The sequence below is a fragment of the Halichoerus grypus genome, chromosome 7 (genome assembly GCF_964656455.1).
Source record: "Halichoerus grypus chromosome 7, mHalGry1.hap1.1, whole genome shotgun sequence".
Classification (NCBI taxonomy): Eukaryota; Metazoa; Chordata; class Mammalia; order Carnivora; family Phocidae; genus Halichoerus; species Halichoerus grypus.
In genome coordinates, this window is record NC_135718.1 from 58,217,828 (window position 1) to 58,241,260 (window position 23,433).

Genomic DNA, 23,433 nt, shown 5'->3' on the forward strand with positions numbered 1-23,433 from the left:
GGAAAGATGGCAAAGTATACAAGAAATGTCTCTGTATTATTTCTTACAACTGCATATGAACTTACAATTATCCCAAGAAAGATTTCAATTAAAAATTATTTTAGATAATTGTATAGTATTATATTATGTGAACACACCATAATTTTGTCATTTTCTTTTTGTGGAGCAGTTGAAGTATACTCTACTGGGGATGATATACATCTTGTACTTAACTCTTTGTATACAATTTCTTTAAGTGTTTCATGATTTGGAAATAAAAGAAATATTTGAAAGTAGAAAAAAATAGATATAACCAATATGGAATCAAAGCAATGGAATCTGTATCATTTTTATAGTGGTCAATTTTGAATTTGTGAGGACAGAGAGCAAATACTCATAATTGTCAATGAAGTGAATTAATAAACATTGATTTACAGCAGAGAAGGCTTAGGATAAAGTATTTGTTAGACCCTTTTATGTGTTACAACAGATGAAAAAAAATATAACAAGAGACCATAGGAAATTGTCAATTAGTTATAAAAGGCAATAGTTTAGACCACATACCTGTTCCATCTACATGGTTTGGTAATGATGATATCAACTCTACTAGAGAAGAGATGCCCCTAAATAATCTCCCACTTAGAATTTATAATGTAAATATAGCTATGCTTACTAAAATTTTCCAGTTCCAAACCAAATTTTGACAAGGAGTAGATGCATTTAAGGAACAAGGATTTGAAGTACATGCTTGGAGTCACAAATAAGGTCATTGATTACACAGAGGGACAAAGCTGCTATCTTCATGTCTATGAAGATATACATTTTGTTTTCAGATCAACATATAGTTAAAAAGAAAATATTTTCTATTTGGAAATAAAATTTTATTTGAATATGAGGACAAGGTGGGCTCCCATTTGCCATTGGTAGGATTTACAAGTTTATCTTGTAAATTATATGATTATTGTTTTAAATCATTAAATTTTGGTATGATTTATTATTCTCCATTAGCTAATTAGAACACCTGTGGTTTGTTATTATCTGATTTTTGTTATCACCTGATATCTATCTATCTGTCTATCATCTATCATCTATCTATCTAAGCTTTCCTTTGCATGTAAGATTTAAAAAGCTCTTTTCAGTGTTCTGCTTAAAGAGTTGGGTTTAGGTCCAGGTTGTTCCGTGAATAATCACTAGAACTTGTCTGGGTGTGTCCCTGGAATTCTAAAGCAGGGCCTTCAACAGCTGAGATATTGACTTTTTCATGTTACTGAAGAAATACTGCAAGGATGTCACTGCAGAAATAATAAGTACTTAAGAATGTGCTACTAAAGTTTTCCTTGCCCTTATTCTCTAATCCTTGTACACCAAAGCTTATTGTTAACTGTAGGCTGTCAAAGTATTTCAGGAATGTTTACTATATGTACATGTGAAAATGGCAGGCATTTATATTTATCACCCTGTTTGGAAATATTTCTAGCTAAGGGAATAGTTGAGCTCAGGTTAATACACAGGTGTTCGTATTACAGTTATAGTACACCGAATAACAGTGGTAGGTTAAGTGCATTGTAGCAAATTGAAAAGTGGAGATATGCCAATGCCAAATATGTTGGCAGAAATTCAGACCCTGCAACATTCTGCACAACCAGTGTGTAGGGTGAGTAATTTTCTACCTGACCTGCTGATTTTCTGTGAAGAGATTCAATATTTCTTAAATGACTTAGTCATATTTTCTGGGTGGAGGGAGTGTAAGATTTTATTTCAGGGTGTATGTGTGTGTGATTTAAAGAAATATTGCCACTTCTACTGGAGACTTTTCGAAGGAAATGAGAATTTCAGTTATTACCTGACACTGTAGTAGTTTACACATGGAAAGTTAGGGGAAAGATGAGCATAACCCTCCAAAAAATCTAGAAGTAAGGTGCTCTCTTGATCTTTGTTGCATCTTATCTGCATATCATGACATTGAAGTGTGAGATATCTGATGCCCGTTTACCTGCCAAGATGCTTTTTCACAAAAGGAGGCAAAAGGCTCAAGTAAGTTCTTTATTTTCAAGCTTCAGTCTAGAATTAGCATTTTTACAGTTTTACTCGTAAACCCAAATATGTTCTGCTGTAGTTTTCCTCTGTTTATAGAGTCCCTACAAGGAATGAGAAGCCTGCTGGTTAGAAGAAATACTATCTTTGGCACACATTTTGAAGTACTTTTAACAAAAGGACAAAAATGCTGACCATTACTATTTTGTCAGAAGCTGTATTAACTCTTAAGACTCCCAACAATCCTAGGGTGGGGGACCTGGGTTCTACACCTAGCAAACTAATCTTAAGGTATTTTTCTCATTTTTCATCACAATTGAAAAGAGCAATGGGCACATATTAAATGTTTCAAATGAACTGTAAATTTTCCTGTAATTTTCAAGTTTTTTTAAAAAAACTATATTTTAAGAGATCAGATAATAGAGAGAATCTACAGGCATTCCTGTTATCTAATGGTAACTAACAAACAATCCCAAAATGTAGTGACTTAAAACAACAACATTTATTACCCCTTTTGTTTTCTGTGGGTTAGAAGGAGTCAGGAGCCCTTGCCCAGATTCAAGGTGAGGGAACACGGACTCCACCTCTTAGTGGAAAGAATGTTAAATGCATTTTTAGAGGAGCATTGGAAATGAGTTGTATATTAGTGTGGCTGTCTTTAGAAAATACAATATACCATGGCAGGCAAATTAATTTTTCTATAAGGAAACTTCAGATGATTGGTGGCTTCATCAAACATAGGGGTGTGTGTGTGTGTGTGTGTGTGTGTGTGTGTGTAGTGGATTTATATCATTAAATTTAATATGGCCTTGAGTATTTCTCAATAATATTAAATCAGCATTCAAAGGAATTATTCTAATGACTATAATTTTCTTTCCCAAGGATAAGCCACAATTTACCATTTACAAAACTTAGATTTCTTTGTTGTAAATAACACTCAACTACACTTATACATATATTTCTAGACAGATTCCTTAATTGTATCATTTAGGAATTGCATTTGGCTGCAAGTAACAATCAACTTAAAAAAGAGAGTTTTTTCCCCTGCTTATCCAAAAGTTTAGGGGTTGATGATTGCTGGCATAAGCCCATTTGTTCAATGATGTTTTCAAGAGTCTGAGGTATTTGTGGATGCTTGCTATGTTAGCTTTGATATTGCTGACTTTCAGGTATCTTGTCTACATGGTGAGTGGGATAGGGAGGAGGACAAAGGGAAAATGTCAAAGAAACATATTCTAGGAAATCTTGGTTATGAATGGAGGAAAAATTTTTCCTCTGGAGAATTGTGCCTAGTCTCATTGGCACATGGCCAAGCTGAACAGCCTGGAAGACAGTAAAAGTATTTTGTTTACTAGGTATTTTAGTTAAATTAGTTCCCCCTGAAAACAGACTTTGAGACAGAAATTGCATGCAGGAAGTTTATTGGAGTGTGATCTTGGGAGATAAACCTGTAAGGAAGGGAGGAAGGGAGGACTGAATAGAAGAAGAAACTAGCTTACAATGTGGTTGCAACTGGAAACGCACCTGATTTATTGGAGGTTCTGGAATTCAGATGGCCTTTGAGAATTGTCACAAATTGAGACAAGGAGGTTAAGCCTTTGTAGTAGTAGTTCAGACTGTCATTGATTATGACTGCCCACTGGAAGGGGCATTATCTTGGGGAAGGTAGTTTCCTACAGCCAAGGGCAGTCCCTAGTGATGGACTAAGCCATGTATGGTCAATAGCAGACTATTGAGTGCATTGATTCTGAAGAAAGGATCTGGTTAGAGCTCCACAGTATGCCCTAGAGTGGTAGGAAAGGCAAAAGAAAAGAGGAGTTGAGAGAATGCATTGAGTAAACCAACTTTTCCACACTGACAGTGTGTTTACTCTTTATAATTTAACTGTTTCACAAAAATTTTACACTAAACACATTCATTTTAAAATCGTTAAATTTTTGAATATTTAAAGTAAATATGTATATGTATCTGTGTGTGTGTATGTGTATGTAAAGACTCCATCTATAGTGTGATAGACATTGTAGAAAATAAGTCTTTCTTTTAATTACACAGGAGTTTTACATGATTACAGTGATAAATTAAAAGTGACACATACGAAGTAGAAAATTTGACTTGGCAAATTTATTAGGGTCATTTTTACTTTCACATACATACTTATTTAACCATAAAGTGACACATAGCATTAGAACGTTTCTGGTTCCCGATTATATTTTATTAAACTAGTTATGAACTCCCAAATCAGAGTGTGTACACAGTGATTTCTAAATAGATGCTTCAAACTTTTTTTTTTTTTTTCTGGAGATTTGGAAAGAGTGGAGAGTTAGAAGGATTTGAATCTATATTATTGGGTAATACTCTAAGAGATATATATGATGTGTTACCACTAACCTGATGTATTTGAGGGCACAACTGTAAGTTGACAATGAGACCCTTGAGGTTAGTCATCTGCATGGCAAATGCTATAAGTAAAATATAAAGTAAGGCAGAAAGAGTTCAATCTTTGGATCCCAATATCCCATACTGCCATTTCTTTTTTTTTAAATCATGCTGCTTCATATTTTCATAGAGCAACCTCCATTTTTCCTGTATTTATTAACAGAGTGAAGATAAATCGGAATTATTTTACTGGACCTACTTAAAAAATAGTGAACACTACATCAAAAACTAATGATGTACTATATGTTGGCTGACTGAACATAATAAAATTAATGACAGTCACTAGGATGCAAGTCTTGAAATAATAAAATATTTTTTCAACACTAGCTTAAACACTCACTGTAACTCATAATATTTAACTGGATAAGCAATTATAATTACTTGTTCTGTGGTTTAACTAATCCACCACAGCATTTGAGTCTTGCCCCTCAGGACTTCACAGCTCCCAAATGAGTGATTTCTGGTACACTTCCTGCATTATGACAAAATATGCTACTATTCAATTTACTAAACATAGCTGTAAAACTACCCCTGGCTTACAGATTCTATTAGCAAAACAACAGGAAATGAATTATTTACCCAAAGAGAAAGCAGATAAATGTGATATCTTTAAAGTACAAGGAGAAAACATCCCATATTGTTCATATGTTATGTTTCACTTACCATAGAGACAGGGGAGTGGAAAAGTGTGAGGGAAACTTAGAATCTAGAAGATGGAAGGATTGGTGAGAGGGGAACAAAATCGTGAAGAGAATAAGGAGTGAGGAGGAAAAAATGATAGCTCAGAGCCCAGAAACCAATAAAGATAGTTCCACTGGGGTGCCTGGAGGTTCCAGAAAGGGCCAGCAGTAATGGTGGCGGTATATTGATTATGTGGAGAGTGAAAAGTTTAGTTTAAGAGAAGACAATAGGATGGGCATTGGAAAAGGAGGACTAGGTGTGGAAGATGAACAGAAGAAGAGAGGAGGGACTGACGTTAGTCTACTTATGGGAAAAAAGCAATAGATTTCAAAGTCCATTGCTGGAGGAAGGGGGGAAAATCTATCCAATTGAAAAAGCAGGTTGAATAGAATGAGCTGGGAGAGAGGAGATAAAGAATTGAATTTGAATTGATAGTGACCCTTAAAGATACCTGAAAAGGAAATTTAAAAGTCATTTGCAGAAAAGATTTCTAGTTCTTAATACTATAATTTCAGCATTTAGGGAAAAATTATGAACAAAGGTTACAAGAGAGATTTTGCTGAGCTAAAAACCTCTGCAGGGAAGCCTACAATGGCATTACTTAGATTTCAGCTTTTTCTTGGAAATGTAAGAAGTGGCACAGGTGACAGTCTTGTCTTGTTCCTCCATCGGTGGAGGTGATAATGAGTAATAAGGATCCAAAGGGTAGGCTGCTGGAAGGAAGAGAAACTCTGTGCCTGGACAAACAGTGTAATTAGCCCTCAAGTAATTCAGTAATGGCTGTAGCTTTACGCAGGGAGGACAGCTGCCCATTAGTTTTAATTAATCAACAGGAGAGAGAGATACAAGGTGTGTGTGTTTTCCAAAGCTCCGCAGCCTGAGGCAGGAGGAATCCACAGGTGAAGTAGGACTCTAACTGCAGCAGTGAAAAATGGACTGGACTTTTATTTGGCATTCTCTGTTTCTTGTTGCTAAGCATCAAGGGCACTTTGTACTCTCCTTTTAGTCCAGGAGGGAGGCACTCATAAAGGTTACCATCTCATAGGTGAGAAAGCCCACCCTCTGCCCCCACCTATCTCTGACTTCTGGAACCAAACACACACTGAGTAAAGCCAGAACACTGTGGGATTTCTCTCTTCAGAGGCTGAGCCTGACAACATTTTGAAAGGCTCCAGGTGCAGTGCAAGCAAGCCAGCTTCCTGAAGCAGGGTCAAGAACTGGACTAGATGATGCAAAATGCCCTCCAACTCCTGCAGCTATGATTCAAGACCTTGAGGTGGTGCTGGTGAGGATCCAGCCCTGGCTCGTGGGGCCATGTGGAGCCATGGAGCTGATGTGCATGGGTCCACCTTTAGTGCAGCACTGCTTTCTTGAATTTGGTTCAAGTTTCGCATTACTGGAGATAAGAATTGAAAACGACAAAATGCATGGTCAATGTTGTCATAAAGATGGAAATGTAATCACATAAAATTTAACTTTAAGATTTTTGGAGTAACATTTGTTTTCATTAGAACATTCACTATTTATTAAATACCATTTTTTATTTTATTCAGAAATTTCTGATTTTTATTATACAGAAATCTTCTGATATTGGGATTTATGAAAACTATTGTCTCCTATTAATATGTATCTTTGAATAAGGTAATTACATTCATAGTTTAAAAAACAATTCATTTGATATACAGAAAGTATCTTTCTTTAAGATTCTTTAAAATAATCCAGCTAGATTTTTTAAGGCTTCATTGCACTACTTCTTTACTCTGATGCCCGTCAGCAACTAGTGTTTTACTTATTTAGTATCTTGTTTTGTGTTTTTACATCCAAATCCTTGATTTCTTGAAGCTTGAGAACTATTATCTTCTGTTCTTCCTTGAGTTAGGTCTAAAATAGGTCTGATAACATACATAATAAATATTTGTGGAATGTTATTGTCTTTAGCCCTCTGTAAACACATTCATAATAACCTTCATAGAGAAGACAATGTGAAAAATATTTAATTGCAGTGTTGGCTTAAATGAATTCTATTTGACAGAGAATTTATGAGCACCATTGCTTGCAAAGTTGAGAACTATAAAGAGATTAAGGTGGTTTCTGTTGTCAGGATTTTACAGTTCAACCTTGTGCAGATAGAATTAATACATAGGTTTGCTGTAATTAAGGAAAGTTAGTAAAACAAGGTCTCTCACTCCTCCCTTTCCCTCCTCCCTGCTAGAGCTATTGGGAACCATTAGTAATATCAAGAAATACTGCTAGGATTGAATGGCAAGTATATCATTATCATGTCCTCTAATGGCATCCAGTACTCACATTATGAACCCAGCATTTCAGTGTGCTGTAGAGGTAGCAGGAGTAGCCAAGATCAAACATATAATAGCTCACTTGCTTGCCAAACTTAGAGGGACCTAAATCTTTGATTTTCTTTTCCTCCTTTATCACATTGTTTAGCTACACTTCACTATTTATTATGTCATTTATTTTTTTAAAGATTTTATTTATTTGAGAGAGAGAGACAGACAGACAGACAGAAATCATGGGCGGGGAGGGGTAGGGGGTGAGGGAGAGAGGGAAGCAGACTCCCCGCTGAGCAGGGAGCCCAATGCGGGCTCAGTCCCAAGACCCTGAGATCATGACCTGAGCCAAAGGCATATGCTTACCCAACTGAGCCACCCAGGTGCCCCATTATTATGTAATTTAAATCTAAAACCCATCTAAAAAGCCCTCACAGGATTTGGGGAACCCAAGGATAAGGGGATATGGAAACCATAGTGTTTAATAGTCATATACTGATTTGCATATTTTGTTGGGGCCTTCATACACACATATGCAGTCATGCTTACCCCACTCCCTCTCCTCCATACACATGTATACACACACCTCCTTACACATATTGTGTTCTTGCAATTTGTTTTACTCACTATGGGTCATTTTTACTGAGAGATAAGAGTCTTTCCCCAGGATTGTAATTCTAGTAATTTAAGCTTATTTGCTTATTTCCTTCAAAGTTAGAATTTAACTTTTGTCATAAACAGATACCTACAAGGAAAAAAATCGTTGCATAAGTTATTGTTCTGATATCTTCCAAAATAAAAGCTGTCAGAGGATTGATTGCAAACTGTCACTCTACTAAGAGACTCCTTCCTTCATGAAAGTAAGGAATGTATCTAGGTGTGGATGTCTTGATTAGTTAGGGAATCAGGTGGTCTTGGCTGTCTCATCCATATCTGCAAAGTCTGTATGATTCAATTAATTTTGCAGTGTATGACAACTTTGGTTTCTGTGACGACATTTGAATAGAGGGATATGTACAAAAAATGGTGGTTCGGAATTTAACTAAAAACTTTATGTTGGCTTTAGCACATTCTGTCTGTCTTTAAGAAAATCAGTTCTCTTACTGCCACTTGAGATGTCAGGTCACTGGTCATAAAAATTACTTTGAAACTTGATGTCAATTTCAATGATAGTGAAGGCCAATTATAGTATTTTTTGACATCTGCTCTTTACACACTGATGCTATTAATAAGAACTTATTGGACCTGCATGCTTCATATTTATGCTTGACCCTCAGCAGCCAACAAAGTATATCACCAGTTCAAGAAACAACACTTGATCTTGTCTTTAATTTATAGTTTAGATTTGCATTGTCTCTTTGGTTGTTAAGTTGATTTTATTTGATGTTGTTTATTATATTAGATTTACTTGACAGGTGGCACATACTTTTATCCTTTGGGTGATGATTCTGAGGTGAATAATAGCTTAATTCAGAGAGGGACCTTGAGGAAACTGTCTAGCTGGTTTTACTATTATAGTTTACATTGTAGATCAATATGGTATATGTGTATTCGTATACAGTTATATATTGTTTCAAAATAAAAGATGAGAAATGTGTTTGGTAAAATGGGATCCTTAGAGCTATATACATTGCAGACATCAATTTAGGCTCTGGAACATACTTCAGATAATTTATTAGAAGTAGCACTCTAACAGCCAAAACTGTTTAAGTCCTGTGTGTGTTCATGTGTTTGTGTGTGTGTGTGTTTTCATCTCATTCATTTCCTTTGTGATGACACATACTGACACAACTATTAATGCTTGTTTTTTAGAATAACATTGGCATATGTCCACTTAGACAAATGAATATTTTCATCTTTAATGACTCATTGGAGAGGAACAAGAAGTTTGAATGCAAATTTGCATAGAATTGGAGGACCTGGGTAAAATAAGAAAAGAAAAAATTTAGGACTATTTTATAATCCCTTGATCACTGGAAGCATCACCTTCAATCTGTTGCAAACAGACTAACAAACACACAGACACATGCACACACACACCATGCATGGAATACCTGAGCTTCTAAACAAATGGAATTTTTATTTGTAGTTAAGGTCACTTTTGGGTCATCTCAATTTGCCATTGGCAATGGGCTTTTATTCATTTAATATTTGCCATGATATTAAATAAACATGAGATAAAACCAGTGCCTAGTTCTCCCATTCAAATTACCATCAATATTTGTGAATCATCATTTTAATATAACAGCATCTGAAACAATCGACACGATTTTCTATCTAGTAGCACTTAGTCATTATATATCTGTATTTTCTGGAAAATCTACTTTTAAATGGCTTTGGATCCTCAGATTTTGCAGTAATTGTCATGATTAATATGATCCTCTTGATTGGTATTAAAAGTTCAAATATAGGTAGAGAAATTTTATATTTTCTTCAAAATGAAATTTATTTTTTTTGCTTAAAAATGATTCATCCTCATTATAAAAACAAATTATAAATTTATTATATATATAAATATACTTTTTTTTTTTTTGATGGGCAGCAAAGCAAGGTTTGTTGAGTAATAACAAAGTGATAGTCCAAAGCTCCCGAGGAGGGAGAGGACCCGAGAGGGTTGCCCTATAAATTTTTAAAAGCGTGAAGAAGGAAAGTTGAAGTTATCTTGAGTCTTACTTCTCAGAGGTAACCATAATTACCATTTTGGTGAAAAACATTTTAGATATACACTTTCATACACACACCCACACACACACACACATCTTCTTTAACAAATGAGTTCATGTTAGACATTCTGTTTTCCTTGTCAGTGGGATGTTTCCAATACATATAGAACTATTTCATTATTTCATCCTTTTTGTTTTTAATTAAATATTTAGTGAAAAAAGATACGTGGAAAAAATTCAGGCACTATAGAAGCATAAAATTAAAATAGAATGATTCTCTTTATGGCAATAGCAATCCCACTTTTTTCCCATATATAAGTCATGTTAATAGTTGGGACTTATCACTGTAGACTTTATATTTTGCATTTATACATAATTGTAATACATAATTTTATTTAAATAGGAACACTTTTTACATATATGCTACAATATTTTTTACTTAAATTATATATATTTGAGATATTTTGTTAGCAGAAAGTTTTTTTTTTTACATTTTTTACAGAATCATAGTATTACATAATATAATTTATTCTCCATTGATAAATATTTAGATTCCTTTTCACTTTTACAAGTAAAGTTGCAATGAACCTTCCTGTGGCTGTATGTTTGTTCACATATGCAAGTATTTCTGAAGGACAGATTACATTAAATGGAATTGCTGCACTTTTGCATTTTAAATTTTCGTAGATGAAGCTATAGAGCTGTCTGGAAAGTTGGCCATTTACCCTCTAATTACTTCCCTATACCTTCAGCAATACTGTAAAATATCAAATTTTTAAATTAGTGCTAATATGACAAGGAAAAATGTCACTTTCTTGTTTTAGTTGTATTTCCTGCTTAATAGATCGAAAGGTACATTGGGAATCTTTTAATGTATTTATTGTATTTCATATGTGAATTGTCTGTTTAAATATTTTGTCCATTTTTAATGCCCCTTTTTCCTTCTTGATGTTTAAGAATTATTTATGCCTTCAGGATGCTAATCTTGTTTGGGTTATACTATACCAAATACTTTTGTTCTATCTTTTGCATTTGACTTTATAAGTTTTCATTATTTTGAAATTTCAAAAATCTTTATGCAGTCATATATGCCAGTCTTTTTATGTACATTGAACTCCCCACCCTCCCTCCAAGTAGTAGCCAATTGGGGTATCATCATTATTTTTTCCCATCGCTCTGAAAGGCATTAAATTTCCAAGGGTTTTAATTACTCACTTACTATACTTTCCTTTATTCTTCTTTTTTGTAAATCATCTATGCTAGCCTTTCACATATCCTTTCACATGTATGTTAAAATTAAGCTAAGTTCCATTTAGATCTATTAAATTAATTGACAAATATAGGAAGAGTTGACATTTTATTTTATAATATTGAGCATTCTCATTCAGGAATATGATATTTCTCCCCATTTATCCAGTTGTTCTTTTATGTCCTTAAGTAAAATTTAATACATATACACATATGCATACCATGATATGCACATAAGCATGTATATGATATGGTTGTACTATTTCTTTTCTCTTTTTTAAATTTAAATTCAATTAATTAACATGTAAATTTATTATTTGTTTCAGGGGTACAGGTTTGTGATTCATCTGTCTTATATAATAGCCAGTGCTCATTACAACACATACTCTCCCCAATGTCGATCACCCAGTTAACCCATCCCTCCACCCTTCTCCCCTCCAGCAACCCTCAGTTTGTTTCCTATGATTAAGTTTCTTATGGTTTTTCTCCCTCTCTGGTTTCATCTTGTTTCATTTTTTCCTCTCTTCCCCTATGATCCTCTGCATTGTTTCTTAAATTGCACATATAAGTGAGATCTTATAATTGTCTTTCTCTGACTGACTTATTTTGCTTAGTATAATACCTTCTAGTTTCATCCATGTCCTTGCAAATGGTAAGATTTCATTTTTTGATGGCTATGTAATATTCCATTGTACACATATATGCCACATCTTCTTTATCCATTCATCTTTTGATGGACATCTGGGCTCTTTCCATAGTTTGGCTATTGTGGACATTGCTGCTATAAATATTGGGGTGCAGGTGCCCCTTTGGATCACTACATTCATATCTTTGGGGTAAATACCCAGTAGTGCAATTGCTGGGTCATAGGGTAGCTCTATTTTCAACTTTTTGAGGAAACTTCATACTGTTTTCCAGAGTGACTGCACTAGCTTGCATTCCCACCAACAGTGTAGGAGGGTTCCCCTTTCTCTGCATCCTCACCAACATCTGTCATTTCCTGATTTATTAATTTTAGCCATTCTGACTCTTGTGAGATGTTATCTCATTGTGGTTTTGATTTGTATTTCTCTGATGCTGAGTGATGTTGATAACTTTTTCATGTGTCTGTTGGCCATTTGGATGTCTTCTTTGGAGAAATCGGTTCATGTCTTCTGCCCATTTCTTGATTGGATTATTTGTTCTTTGGGTGTTGAGTTTGATAAGTTCTTTATAGATTTTAGATACTAGCCCTTTATCTGATATGTCATTTGCAAATATCTTTTCCCATCTTGTTGGTTGTCTTTTGGTTTTGTCCACTGTTTCCTTTGCTGTGCAAAAGCTTTTTATCTTGATGAAGTCCCAATAGTTCATTTTTGCCTTTGTTTGCCTTGCCTTTGGAGATGTGTCTAGCAAGACATTGCTGCAGCTGAGGTTGAAGAGGTTGCTGCCGGTGTTCTCCTCAAGGATTTTGATGGATTCCTGTCTCACATTGAGGTCTTTCAACCATTTTGAGTCTATTTTTGTGTGTGGTGTAAGGAAATGGTCCAGTTTCATTCTTCTGCATGTGGCTGTCCAATTTTCCCAACGCCATTTGTTGAAGAGACTGTCTTTTTTCCATTGGATACTCTTACCTGCTTTGTTGAAGATTAGTTGATCATAGAGTTGAAGGTCCATTTCTGGGCTCTCTATTCTGTTCCATTGATCTATCTGTTTTTGTGCCAGTACCATACTGTCTTGATGATGATAGCTTTGTAATAGAGCTTGAAGTCAGGAATTGTGATGCCGCCAGCTTTGCTTTTCTTTTTCAACATTCCTCTGGCTATTCGGGGTCTTTTCTGGTTCCATACAAATTTTAGAATTATTTGTTCCAGTTCTATGAAAAAAGTTGAGACTCCACCCCAAAACTGCTAAGACTCACACAGAATTCGGTAAAATGGCAGGATATAAAATCGATGCACAGACATCAGTTGCATTTCTATACACCAATGATAAGACAGAAGAAAGAGAAATTAAGGAGTCAATCCCATTTACAATTGCACCCAAAACTAGAAGATACCTAGGAATAAACCTAACCAAAGAGGCAAAGGATCTGTACTAAAAAAAAAAAACTAAAGAATACTCATGAAAGAAATTGAGGAAGACACAAAGAAATGGAAAAACGTTCCATGTTCATAGATTGGAAGAACAAATATTGCTGAAATGTCTATGCTACCTAGAGCAATCTACACATTCAATGGTTGTACTATTTCTTAATAGGTATATATACCATGAAATTTATAACTTTAGTTGCTACTATGACAGATATTGGGCTACTAAAATTTTATTTTATGCTCACTGTTGTATAGAAAAGTAATACATATATTCATCCTGCATTAAGACATGTTACTAAATACTCAGTAGTGATAACAGCTTTTCAGAAAACTATCTTGCATTCTTTAGATAGGCAATTTTGTCACCCTCGGTTTAATATTTGCAGCTATCAGTTATTTCTTAGGTTCATTTACATTGACTAGAACCTTGAGTAAAATATTGATTAACCTCAGTGATAGTGGAAATGCTTATCTTAATCTTGACTTTTGGGCAGGATATTTGCTGTAAATTTCTGGCATTTGTTTCAGGTTAAGAATGGTTCTTTCTAGGGGCACCTGGGTGGCTCAGTCGTTAAGTGTCTGCCTTGGGCTCAGGTCGTGATCTCAGGGTCCTGGGATTGAGCCCTGCATCAGGCTCCCTGCTCAGCAGGAAGCCTGCTTCTCCCTCTCCCGCTCCCCCTGCTTGTGTTCCCTCTCTCGCTTTGTCTCTCTCTGTCAAATAAATAAATAAAATCTTTAAAAAAAAAAAAAAAGAATGGTTCCTTCTAGTTATAGCTCACTAAGATTTTTTTGTTTCTTTGTTTGTTTAGCTTTATTTTGCCTTAATAAGAATAGGCATAAAACTGTCATCAATAGCTTTTCTGAAATCTGTTGAAATATAGCAAGACAAGAGATTTTATAGTTAGATTTCCCAATCATGAACCACTGGTTTATTCCTCAGATAAATCACATTGTCTTGCTGTATAATTTTTCTTTTTTTTTTACATAATTAGATTTAAGTTGCTAATATTTTATTTATAAATTGCCTGATAGCTCTGCCCCTAATTCCTATCTAATTTTGTTATCAGGTTACATAATCACTAAAAGGCAATTATTGAAATGGGAGGAGACCTACAAATCAAATAATTAATCTGTTCCTCATCTTGCGGATGAATAACCAAAGACAGACAGATAAATTGTTAACACCAGCTAAAGTAATTCAGAGACAGGATTGTGTGATGTAAGATTCATAAAGCTTGGGAGGTAGCTTGAGATGCAAAGCCCAAGAGAATATGAAGTTCCTTGGTAATAATTTGTTTTCTTGAAACACCCTGACTACACTTGCTTCTATGAGGTCCACTACCTTTAGCTTCCTATCGTACTTAGAAACTAGAGTTTTATTCTCTCTTTCATCTGTTCCCGTAAATAGATTCTATTTCCTGAGATTTGCTTCTACTGTCTTTGATTTCCCTTGCAGTTCCCAGCCCACATAAGAGGTGAATAATCAATATTTGTTACTTGATTAAAATTGTCCCCCTGCTTCTTGCCCTGCATTTCTATAGCACAATTCTATTAGTGAAATACTTTAGAAAACTTGTAATTCATGTTCATTTCTTGTTATTACAAAGAGCATCAGGGCAAAACTGTTTCACCAGGAGAAATAGAAAAGTTGACTTGTTTAGCCCGAAGTCACTTGGATGCCAACAGTGGGAGATCACAGACCCCTTCTATACTTCTCAAGCTCAGTCCCAGGCCTCTAAGCGAGGCTTGGCTGCAAACAAAGCATGCATTATATTATGTTCTGCAGGAGACCCTAAAGCTCCTGGGTTTGTTGATGGCAGTTATCATACTTCTTTCCATCTGCCATACTCACCAGCATTTGGCAGCCAGCTTGGGCCCTTTGAACAATTATTTTACTTGATTAAAAATAAATAAATTAAAAGCTAAGTTGGGAGCTCTTCAGTTGTTTCCAATTTGGTATCTTAAGTGAAAGTAAAACTTGAAAGAAACTGCCCCCCAAGCTTTGTTAAGTATGATGACCAGACTAGAAGAAAAGTGTGTTACTTTTCTTTGAAGTCCAGCTGTCTAAGCCTTTGTGGAATATTGAAAATGAATTTCAAAGGGAGATTTTATTCCCCTTTCTTACTTGTCCTGAATTTCTGCTGTTGTCGTCTTCCTCTATGTTCCATTTTTCATTCTCTCTTTGGGAATGATACATTATTAAGCATGCTAATTTGTGCATTCATGCATTTATTCATTCACTGAAGATCTATTACTGTTTGGCTATCATATATCAGGCCCTAGGAACTGAGGGCCTAATGATGAGCAAACACAGGTAAGGACTCTGCTCTTATAAAGCAGAGGAAATGGTCACTAATCAAATAATCCCTTCAGTGAATGTATAATCACAAACTGAGACTCAAGCTGTGAAAGAAAAACCTGACTTGGATAGGGGGGAAGTCTCCAGGGTGGATGGGCGATGAAGCATTGGTGAAAAACTGTTTAAGGAATTACTTTTGAGCAGATGGATATCTGATGGATAGCAGTTAAGCAGGTCTAAGGGGTATAAGGGTGACAGTTAAGAAGGAGGAGGAGAATATTCCAGGCTAAAGAAAATGGCATGTGCAAATATCCTGTGGCAGAAGGAAGTATGGGTAACTGAAAGTGGGTTTAATACCTGAAACAAAGAGAAAAAAAGAACTATGCATGATGAGGGTGGGGAGCTAGAAAAGAAGATGATTCAGGAGATGTTTGAGAAGTTAAATAAAAAGAAATTGATAGATATGGGAATGGGAGAGTGAATATTGTCCAGGTAGTTTCTAGTTCTCTGCTTTGAGTTGTAAGATACATGAGACTACCTCACCACCTACCCAGTTCTCTGACCACATAGGCTAGTTTGACCATCAACATTCCACTCCAACATTCTAAGGATGGCCCTTCATGTGGCTGAATCGATGGACAACTTCAGGGATTACTTACTTGACCTCTCAGTATTTGATAACTGAGATCACCTTGAAACTTTCTCTTCTCCCAGCCTCTATAGCATCAAAGTATTGTGGGTAACCTCTATCCCTGACCAGTTTTCTAAGATTTGTGGTAGGATTAGCCTCTTCTAGCAGCCTAATAAATATTGGTGTCTCAGGTACCTTTCTAAGAATATTTGCTCTCTACACAATCATATCCTATTACCATTGATAAGCTAGTGACTCAAAAATTCTCTCAGTCTCGAAAGTGTTTACACAAGAGTTGCATGACCATCTGTCAGAGAGAAAAGTGAATGAAAATGAGACAGTGACCTTTATCCCCCACTGAGAGCTAGGATACACAGTGACATGATATTACAATTAACGATGTGAACTATGTATAAACAATGAATGTGTGGCAATGGAAATCTCATCAAACATCAAAGTTTGCTTCATGTTCTTGAGAAATCCTATCACAGGTAAATAGCTGTGTGAGAATTCCAAAGTGACAGACTGAATGATGTGTGATGAACAGCTGTCCAAATAGTGAGCTCATTCCTAGTAACAATAGCATTTCAGTTGTCTAAAATGACTGAGAGGACAACTACTACTGCTGAGATTTCAAATAAAACTTGATACTAGAATGTTGAAATATAGCATGCTCTGGTATTCAATACTTTTTACAAAATATTTTTACTTATTTGAGAGAGAGAGAGAGTGAGCACAAGCAGAGGGAGGGACAGAGAGACAAGCAGACTCCCTGCTGAGTGTGGAGCCTAATGTGGGGCTTGATCCCAGGACCCTGGGATCATGACCTAAGCTGAAGTCAGATGCTTAATGGACTGAGCACCCAGGTGCTCCTCTGATATTCAATACTTTTAAAATACAGTCTCTTTACCAGATCAGAACAAAGCAATGATGAAAAGCAGAGTTGAGCAGATAGCATAGTAGACTGAAAAGTCATTGAGAATACCTCAAATCCCCAAGTATCTTTTTTTATAACTGTCTTTGGCTCTGTCATTAGTGAGTCATTTTTTTTGGGTCAAGCATGGTCATCTCCCTCACTTGATGGAAAGTGTGGGACAGAACTAGCCTAACTGGTAGGGTTCTACAAGACCAGATTCCAAAGTAGAGCATTTCTTTCTTCTTATTTATTTATTTATTTATTTATTTATATTTATATTTAAATTCAATTAGCCAATGTATAGTACATCATTAGTCTTTGATATAATGTTCAATGATTCATTTCTCATTTAAGACCATAGGTTAGGGAGTGAAGGGTACCATGTTCCTTTTTTTTTTTTTTTTTTAAGATTTTATTTATTTATTTGAAAGAGAGAGAGAGTGAATGAGAGGGAGATGGAGAGAGAATCTGAAGCAGACTCCACACTAAGCATGACCAACATGGGGCTCAATCCCACAATTGCAAGATCATGACCTAAGCCAAAATCAAGAGTTGGGCACTTAACCAACTGAACCACCCAGGAGCCCTGGGCACCATGTTCTATGCCATGTGAAAGCTAGAACCAAAGTTCAGCAAATAGAAAGAATGACAGGAACATATAAAATTGGTATACAAAACTTGAATTAGGAGCCAGAAAGAGAAGAACAAACATCAACAGCATGATAACAAATGTTAATTAGTTTAGGAATCATCTGACCAGGCTTTGTTGTCTACAATTTTTTTTTTTTTTTTTTTTAACAATCCAGATAGAGTAGTACATTTAGTCAAGTTTGAAAGGTCTAGAATGGACATACATCTTAGAGGCAGAAGGACTGGTGAGAAGGACAGAAGTTCACGTGAAAGGCACTGATGTAAAATATATACATAAATAAAATCATTCTCAGTAACATGACATGTTGCTGTTTAAAGATTTTTTAATTTATCTTTTGAAATTATTAGATACAGTATCAGTAATGACTTTAATGATATAGTTTATTTTTTTTAAGATTTATTTATTTGAGAGAGAGAGAGAGGGCAAGAGCAGGGGAAGGGACAGAGGGAGGGGTGGGGATCAATCCCACAACCCCCATATCATGACCAGAGCCAAAACCAAGAGGCAGATGCCTAACCAACTGATCCACCCAGGTGCCCCAGTTTAATTTTTTATAAAAATGAAAGAATATAGTGTTCTGGCCTTTTTCTTTTAACAAACTTATGAATTTACCTGAGTGCCCTTGGTCCCATTTACTTAGGATAATTTAGACTGATCTTCATGGACTTGGTTAAGAATGTAGTACAATATCAATAGAAAGTTATTTCAATGAAGGAACTTTTGTCAATACTTTTTATTCAGGGGTGGCATAAAAGAGCACCCACAGCTATACTTAATAGTCTCCCTGTCATTGGATGTTTTGAGTTTGTTTCTTCTCCCTGTTTGATTTTGTTTTCCTATCTATACAATAGAGGATTAGAGAATAGGGTTCAGAATTCACAAACTGCTGACCTATGAACTAAAGCCAACAGACTGTTCCTTTGGTCAAGGAAATGTTGTTGTTTGCTTTTCATTCTGTTTTAAAGAGTTCTAATCCCTTTAGGGAGGGCATACACACTCACGTTTGCCTGGGGACCTACCAACCCACCCAACCACTGAGTTATATCAAGATACTATGTATTTCCTGCATGAGTCCTAAAAATGCTTCAGTTTGTCTCTCAGATTAGACATTTTGTCAAATTTCTTTAGCCTCCCATAAGGTTTTAATTCTGTAAAACCTCTTAAGAGACTAACTGCTCTTTCCCACCCTGCATTGGTAGAGAGATAGGTGAACTGGAAGGAAATTCATACCTGGTCAAGCCTACCTGGTAGCTTCAGGCCATCTCCATGCACTATCTCATTTAATCAAAGCACTCCAGTGACATAGGTATTATCATACCTATTTTTCAGGTTAGAAAATAAGCTAAGAGAAGCTAACACTTTGCCCATGGTCAAATGCTTATTAATTGTGGAAATCAGGTTCAAGCCTGTTTTGACTCTAGGTTCAAGATCTATTTGTTTCTAAAAACTTCCTATGCCCTAATTTCCCTTAGTGGGAAGAAACTTTCCAAAGGGATCTCTTGAATAATGAAGCTTTACACAGACTTTGAAATGTTGTCAAAGTTAGATTGTACAAAGGATCTCAGATGTCCAAATATCTCAAACAGTTTTACAAAATATTTTATTTGCATTTTGCTTTCTTTGATTAGTAGGGAGTTGACTTCATGCTGTGCTCAGAAACATAACTGGCTTCCTAAAAAGCCACACAGAACTTAGGAATATTGTTAGAAGAAATTTAGCTTTCATTTACATATTGATGCAGCTTTGGAAAATATGTCACAAGTCACTCTAATTAGAAATGTAAAGAGATTTTATTTCTATCACTTAACTTTTATTTCATTTTGTCACAGAATACTAGCTATCTCATAAATTCAAATTTGTTTGTATATAATATCACTAAAACTCCACTTGCCATAACCTGGAAATAGTACTTGATTATTTAGAAAATTTATCTGACATAAAACAGTTCTGGTAAGGATAATTTCAAGTCTGTCTGAATAAAGGAGGACAGAGTGTTAGGATGATTATTAATTGAGTAGAAAACATTTAGCTGTGTTGCATTTTCAATTGAGAATTTTCTAAAACTTAAGTCTACTCATGTAAACAGAACTTTTGTGATTAGGATGATTTCCACATTACGTTAGTCACTGAATTGGCTTACAATAAACATGGTGTCCAGCAAATGTCCAGTACCAAGAATGTCTGTTTTTAAAAGGGGAAAAAAAAGAGAAAGATGATCCATTAAAAAATAAAGAAAAGAGTATTTCGGGCATGTTTTTGTAATTTTTAAACTTTGGATTAACCAGCATTCATCTGATTTGACCAGAAGATTGAGCCAATAATTTCTAATTTTTAAAATTTTACTAAAAAGAAACAGCACTCAAATTTATAGATAGAGATTTTCTTCAGAGCAGTGCAAATTATTAGAAGACATGTCAAAGTGATTAGATTGCTGAATCATACTTTCCGTGAGTGGGGCTTGGAGGCGGGAAGGCGTGCTGAAACTACTGCCCTTTTCAAATAATTCACAGGTGTGCTAATTGTACGTCAGATATGAAATTCGAAGCATTGTGACCTTCAAGCCAACAAAAGCCCTTGTCAGGGAAGCCATTTTCATATACATTCATAAAGTGAACAATGCCCTTCCACAGTTAAATAATGTATGGCTTTTATTTCATTATATGTAAATGCAAATCAAGGAATTGTTTCATGGTTCACATATTAAAAGTAATGCTATAAAAAAGCAGACTATAAATCTACTTAAGTTACATTTTGTGGTACTCTACAGTTGTGATCCAAGGATATGTTTGTTGTCTGCTTCTATTGTGTGCAGCTAAAGTGTGGTTTTCTGCAACTGAATGTATTTTGGATTTGAGTAGTAAAACCTGCAATGTGTTGAAGTATGTAATAACCAACAGAGACGTTAGGAAGGTTAGAAAAATGATAGAAAGCTATTTCCTTGCAGTGATGAAGACAATGACGTAACTTGTAGATCAGAGGAAACATTGCAGCTGGACACACTCAGCAGCTAGCAAGAACAATGTTGAGTAAGGGTGAGGGTCAAAGGAAGGGCAAGGAATCCCATACTCTTTCTCATGGCTCTTTCATGGTATAAAGAAAGTATCTGTAAATACTGGGTTTAGGTAATGGACCTTAAGGTGATTATTTAAAAGATCACCCATTTCACTGGAAAACAGTGCAAGTTTCAAAAGGAGTAATGTATAAGGGAATTTACGTATTACTAATGCTTGAATCAAATTGACTGCTGGAATGTCAAACAGTGCCCATGAAGTTGTAGTAGAAAAGCAAGAACAGGAAGAAGAAATTAATTATCTTGTATTTGTCCAGCTTTGTAATATATTTGATGCTGGATAAAACATGAGTAAAGATATAGTCATGCTTAATGCAACTTAAGTATGCATGATAGACTGCTGGGGAATGAAAAAATAATAATAAAACAATTACAAACTTAAAAAAATCATAATTATATGAGATTCCAAGAACCTGTTAGCGTTCAATCCAAAGATAAACTTTTTTTTCCCAGTCCTATAGGAAACCATAATAGTTGGCATCTTATTATGGGTTAGATATTGATACCAAGAGACTGGATAGGGTTGACTGATTCACTCATCCGTCTTCCTTTTTGTTTTAAACAATTTTCTAGAGCCCTTTGTTGTTAATTGTTTTAATAGATTCTCCGAGTACTTCCATAAAACAGATAGCAGTGACATTTATGAGAAAGCTGTTGTTTATCACTGAGATTTTTCAATGCGTATGTACATGCTCTAACTTATTTAGGATAACAAATGTTTCTGCATTTCCTTAATAATCTGAAATAATTTCCGTTATTTTGGATTGTATTTAAGGTGGCAAATCTTGCTTGTTCCATGTCAACAAATGAAGATGGAATTAAAATTGTCAAAATTGCGGCCAATCACCTAGAAACCTTGTGTCCACAGGTATGATAACTAAGTTGCTGTCTCTTCCATTAAACTAACTATAAAAATTATATATAATACTTCGGACCTTTATATATATGAAAATATATTAAGATATTTATTTTAAACACAGAAGATGACTTGTCCTAAGGTCATGATTTATTCTTTACTAAGCACCAAGTTCTTTACTTAGCACCTGGTTCTTATAACATTCCCTAAGGGACCATATCAGAATTTTGTGAGAGAAAGGTATAGTGTGAAATCAAAGCAGGGGTTTGTCCAACGATTTTATTTTTAGTCATTATTAATTTTGAAATCTCAGAATATGAAAGGAATGACTTCTTTTCCCCTCTTTTATTCAAAGAAGACATGAGTTTGAAAAAAGCCAAGAAATGTTTTCTTGTCTGCAATTCAGAAGTTTTCATTTGTTTGTTATCTGAAAAGCAACATATTTTTAGGGAATTATTTCTAGGATAGTGTCTTGAACCATGAATCAGTATACACCTAAGGGCAATCTTAAACACCTTGTCTTAGAATAATCAAGAGATAATATGGATAATTACTTCCTCATAAAGATCACAAATGTTGTAAGGATGTGAAATATAACAATGATTAGAGATTTCAAGTCTCTGGATATCTGCTGAGATTCTCATCTTTCTAAAAGTGGTGTATGTATTAAATTCTTGATTTACCTTACTGATAATTTCATCTCTAAGAATATTGAGGAAACAGTAAGGGAGACTCCTCCTTTGGACTTAATGTTGATTAACAAGTAAAAACTGGCTGGAGAAGTGGGGTCCAGAAGACCTGCAACTGAGATCTCACAACTGATGACAGTTTTCTGTGAGATCTCACTAGGAATCGGAATACTGCCGTGGGATCTCTAAAGTGGTTGAATCATTAATACTCCCCTTCCGCGGTCTAGGAGGGTTCGCATTTCTCTATACTATGGATTGCATTTGATACTGTCACCTTTTAAAGTGTCTTTTGAATCTGAAGAGTATTAAATATATCATTGGTTTTAATTTATAATTTTCTGATTACTAAAGGGAACATTTTTCAAATGTTTGTTAACCATTTGGTTTTCTAATTCTGTGAATTGCCTAAATCCTTTGCTACTTTTAGTTAGGTTGTCTTTTTTTTAATTACATTGCTTAGGTTTTTTTATTTTATTTTATTTTATTTTATTTTATTTTATTTTATTGTTATGTTAATCACCATACATGACATCATTAGTTTTTGATTCATTGTTTGCGTATAACACCCTGTGCTCCATTCAGTACTTGCCCTCTTTAATACCCATCACCAGGCTAATGCATGCCCCCAACCCCCTCCCCTCTAGATTGTTTAGGTTTTAAAAAATATCTTCTGTTGACTATAGCTTTTCTTTTAACTTTTAAAATAATATTTTGATCACTGAAGATTTTAGGAACTTTAATGATCCATCTTTTAATTACTTCGATAGATATTTATTGAGCAACTACCCTGTATAATGATTTGTTGGTTTGTGCCTTGTTAAGAAATTCTCCCAACAAAAATGTTACATAGTTTTCACATTTTCTTTAAAAAAAAGGCAGAAGTATTTTTTTTTTTTTTATTTATTTGACAGAGAGAGAG

The 23,433-nt window shown here is 35.0% G+C and overlaps 1 protein-coding gene across 3 annotated transcripts in view; it reads left to right on the forward strand.

Moving 5' to 3' along the window:
- The window catches only part of CTNNA3 (catenin alpha 3), a 1,800,030-nt gene that overhangs the window by 1,113,040 nt on the left and 663,557 nt on the right, over positions 1-23,433 (forward strand). For all 3 annotated transcript variants that reach the window (XM_078077659.1, XM_078077660.1, XM_078077661.1), the window contains one exon: positions 21,745-21,837. In XM_078077659.1, the coding sequence (XP_077933785.1) occupies positions 21,745-21,837 (93 nt within the window). The remainder of the gene's footprint in view (positions 1-21,744; positions 21,838-23,433) is intronic.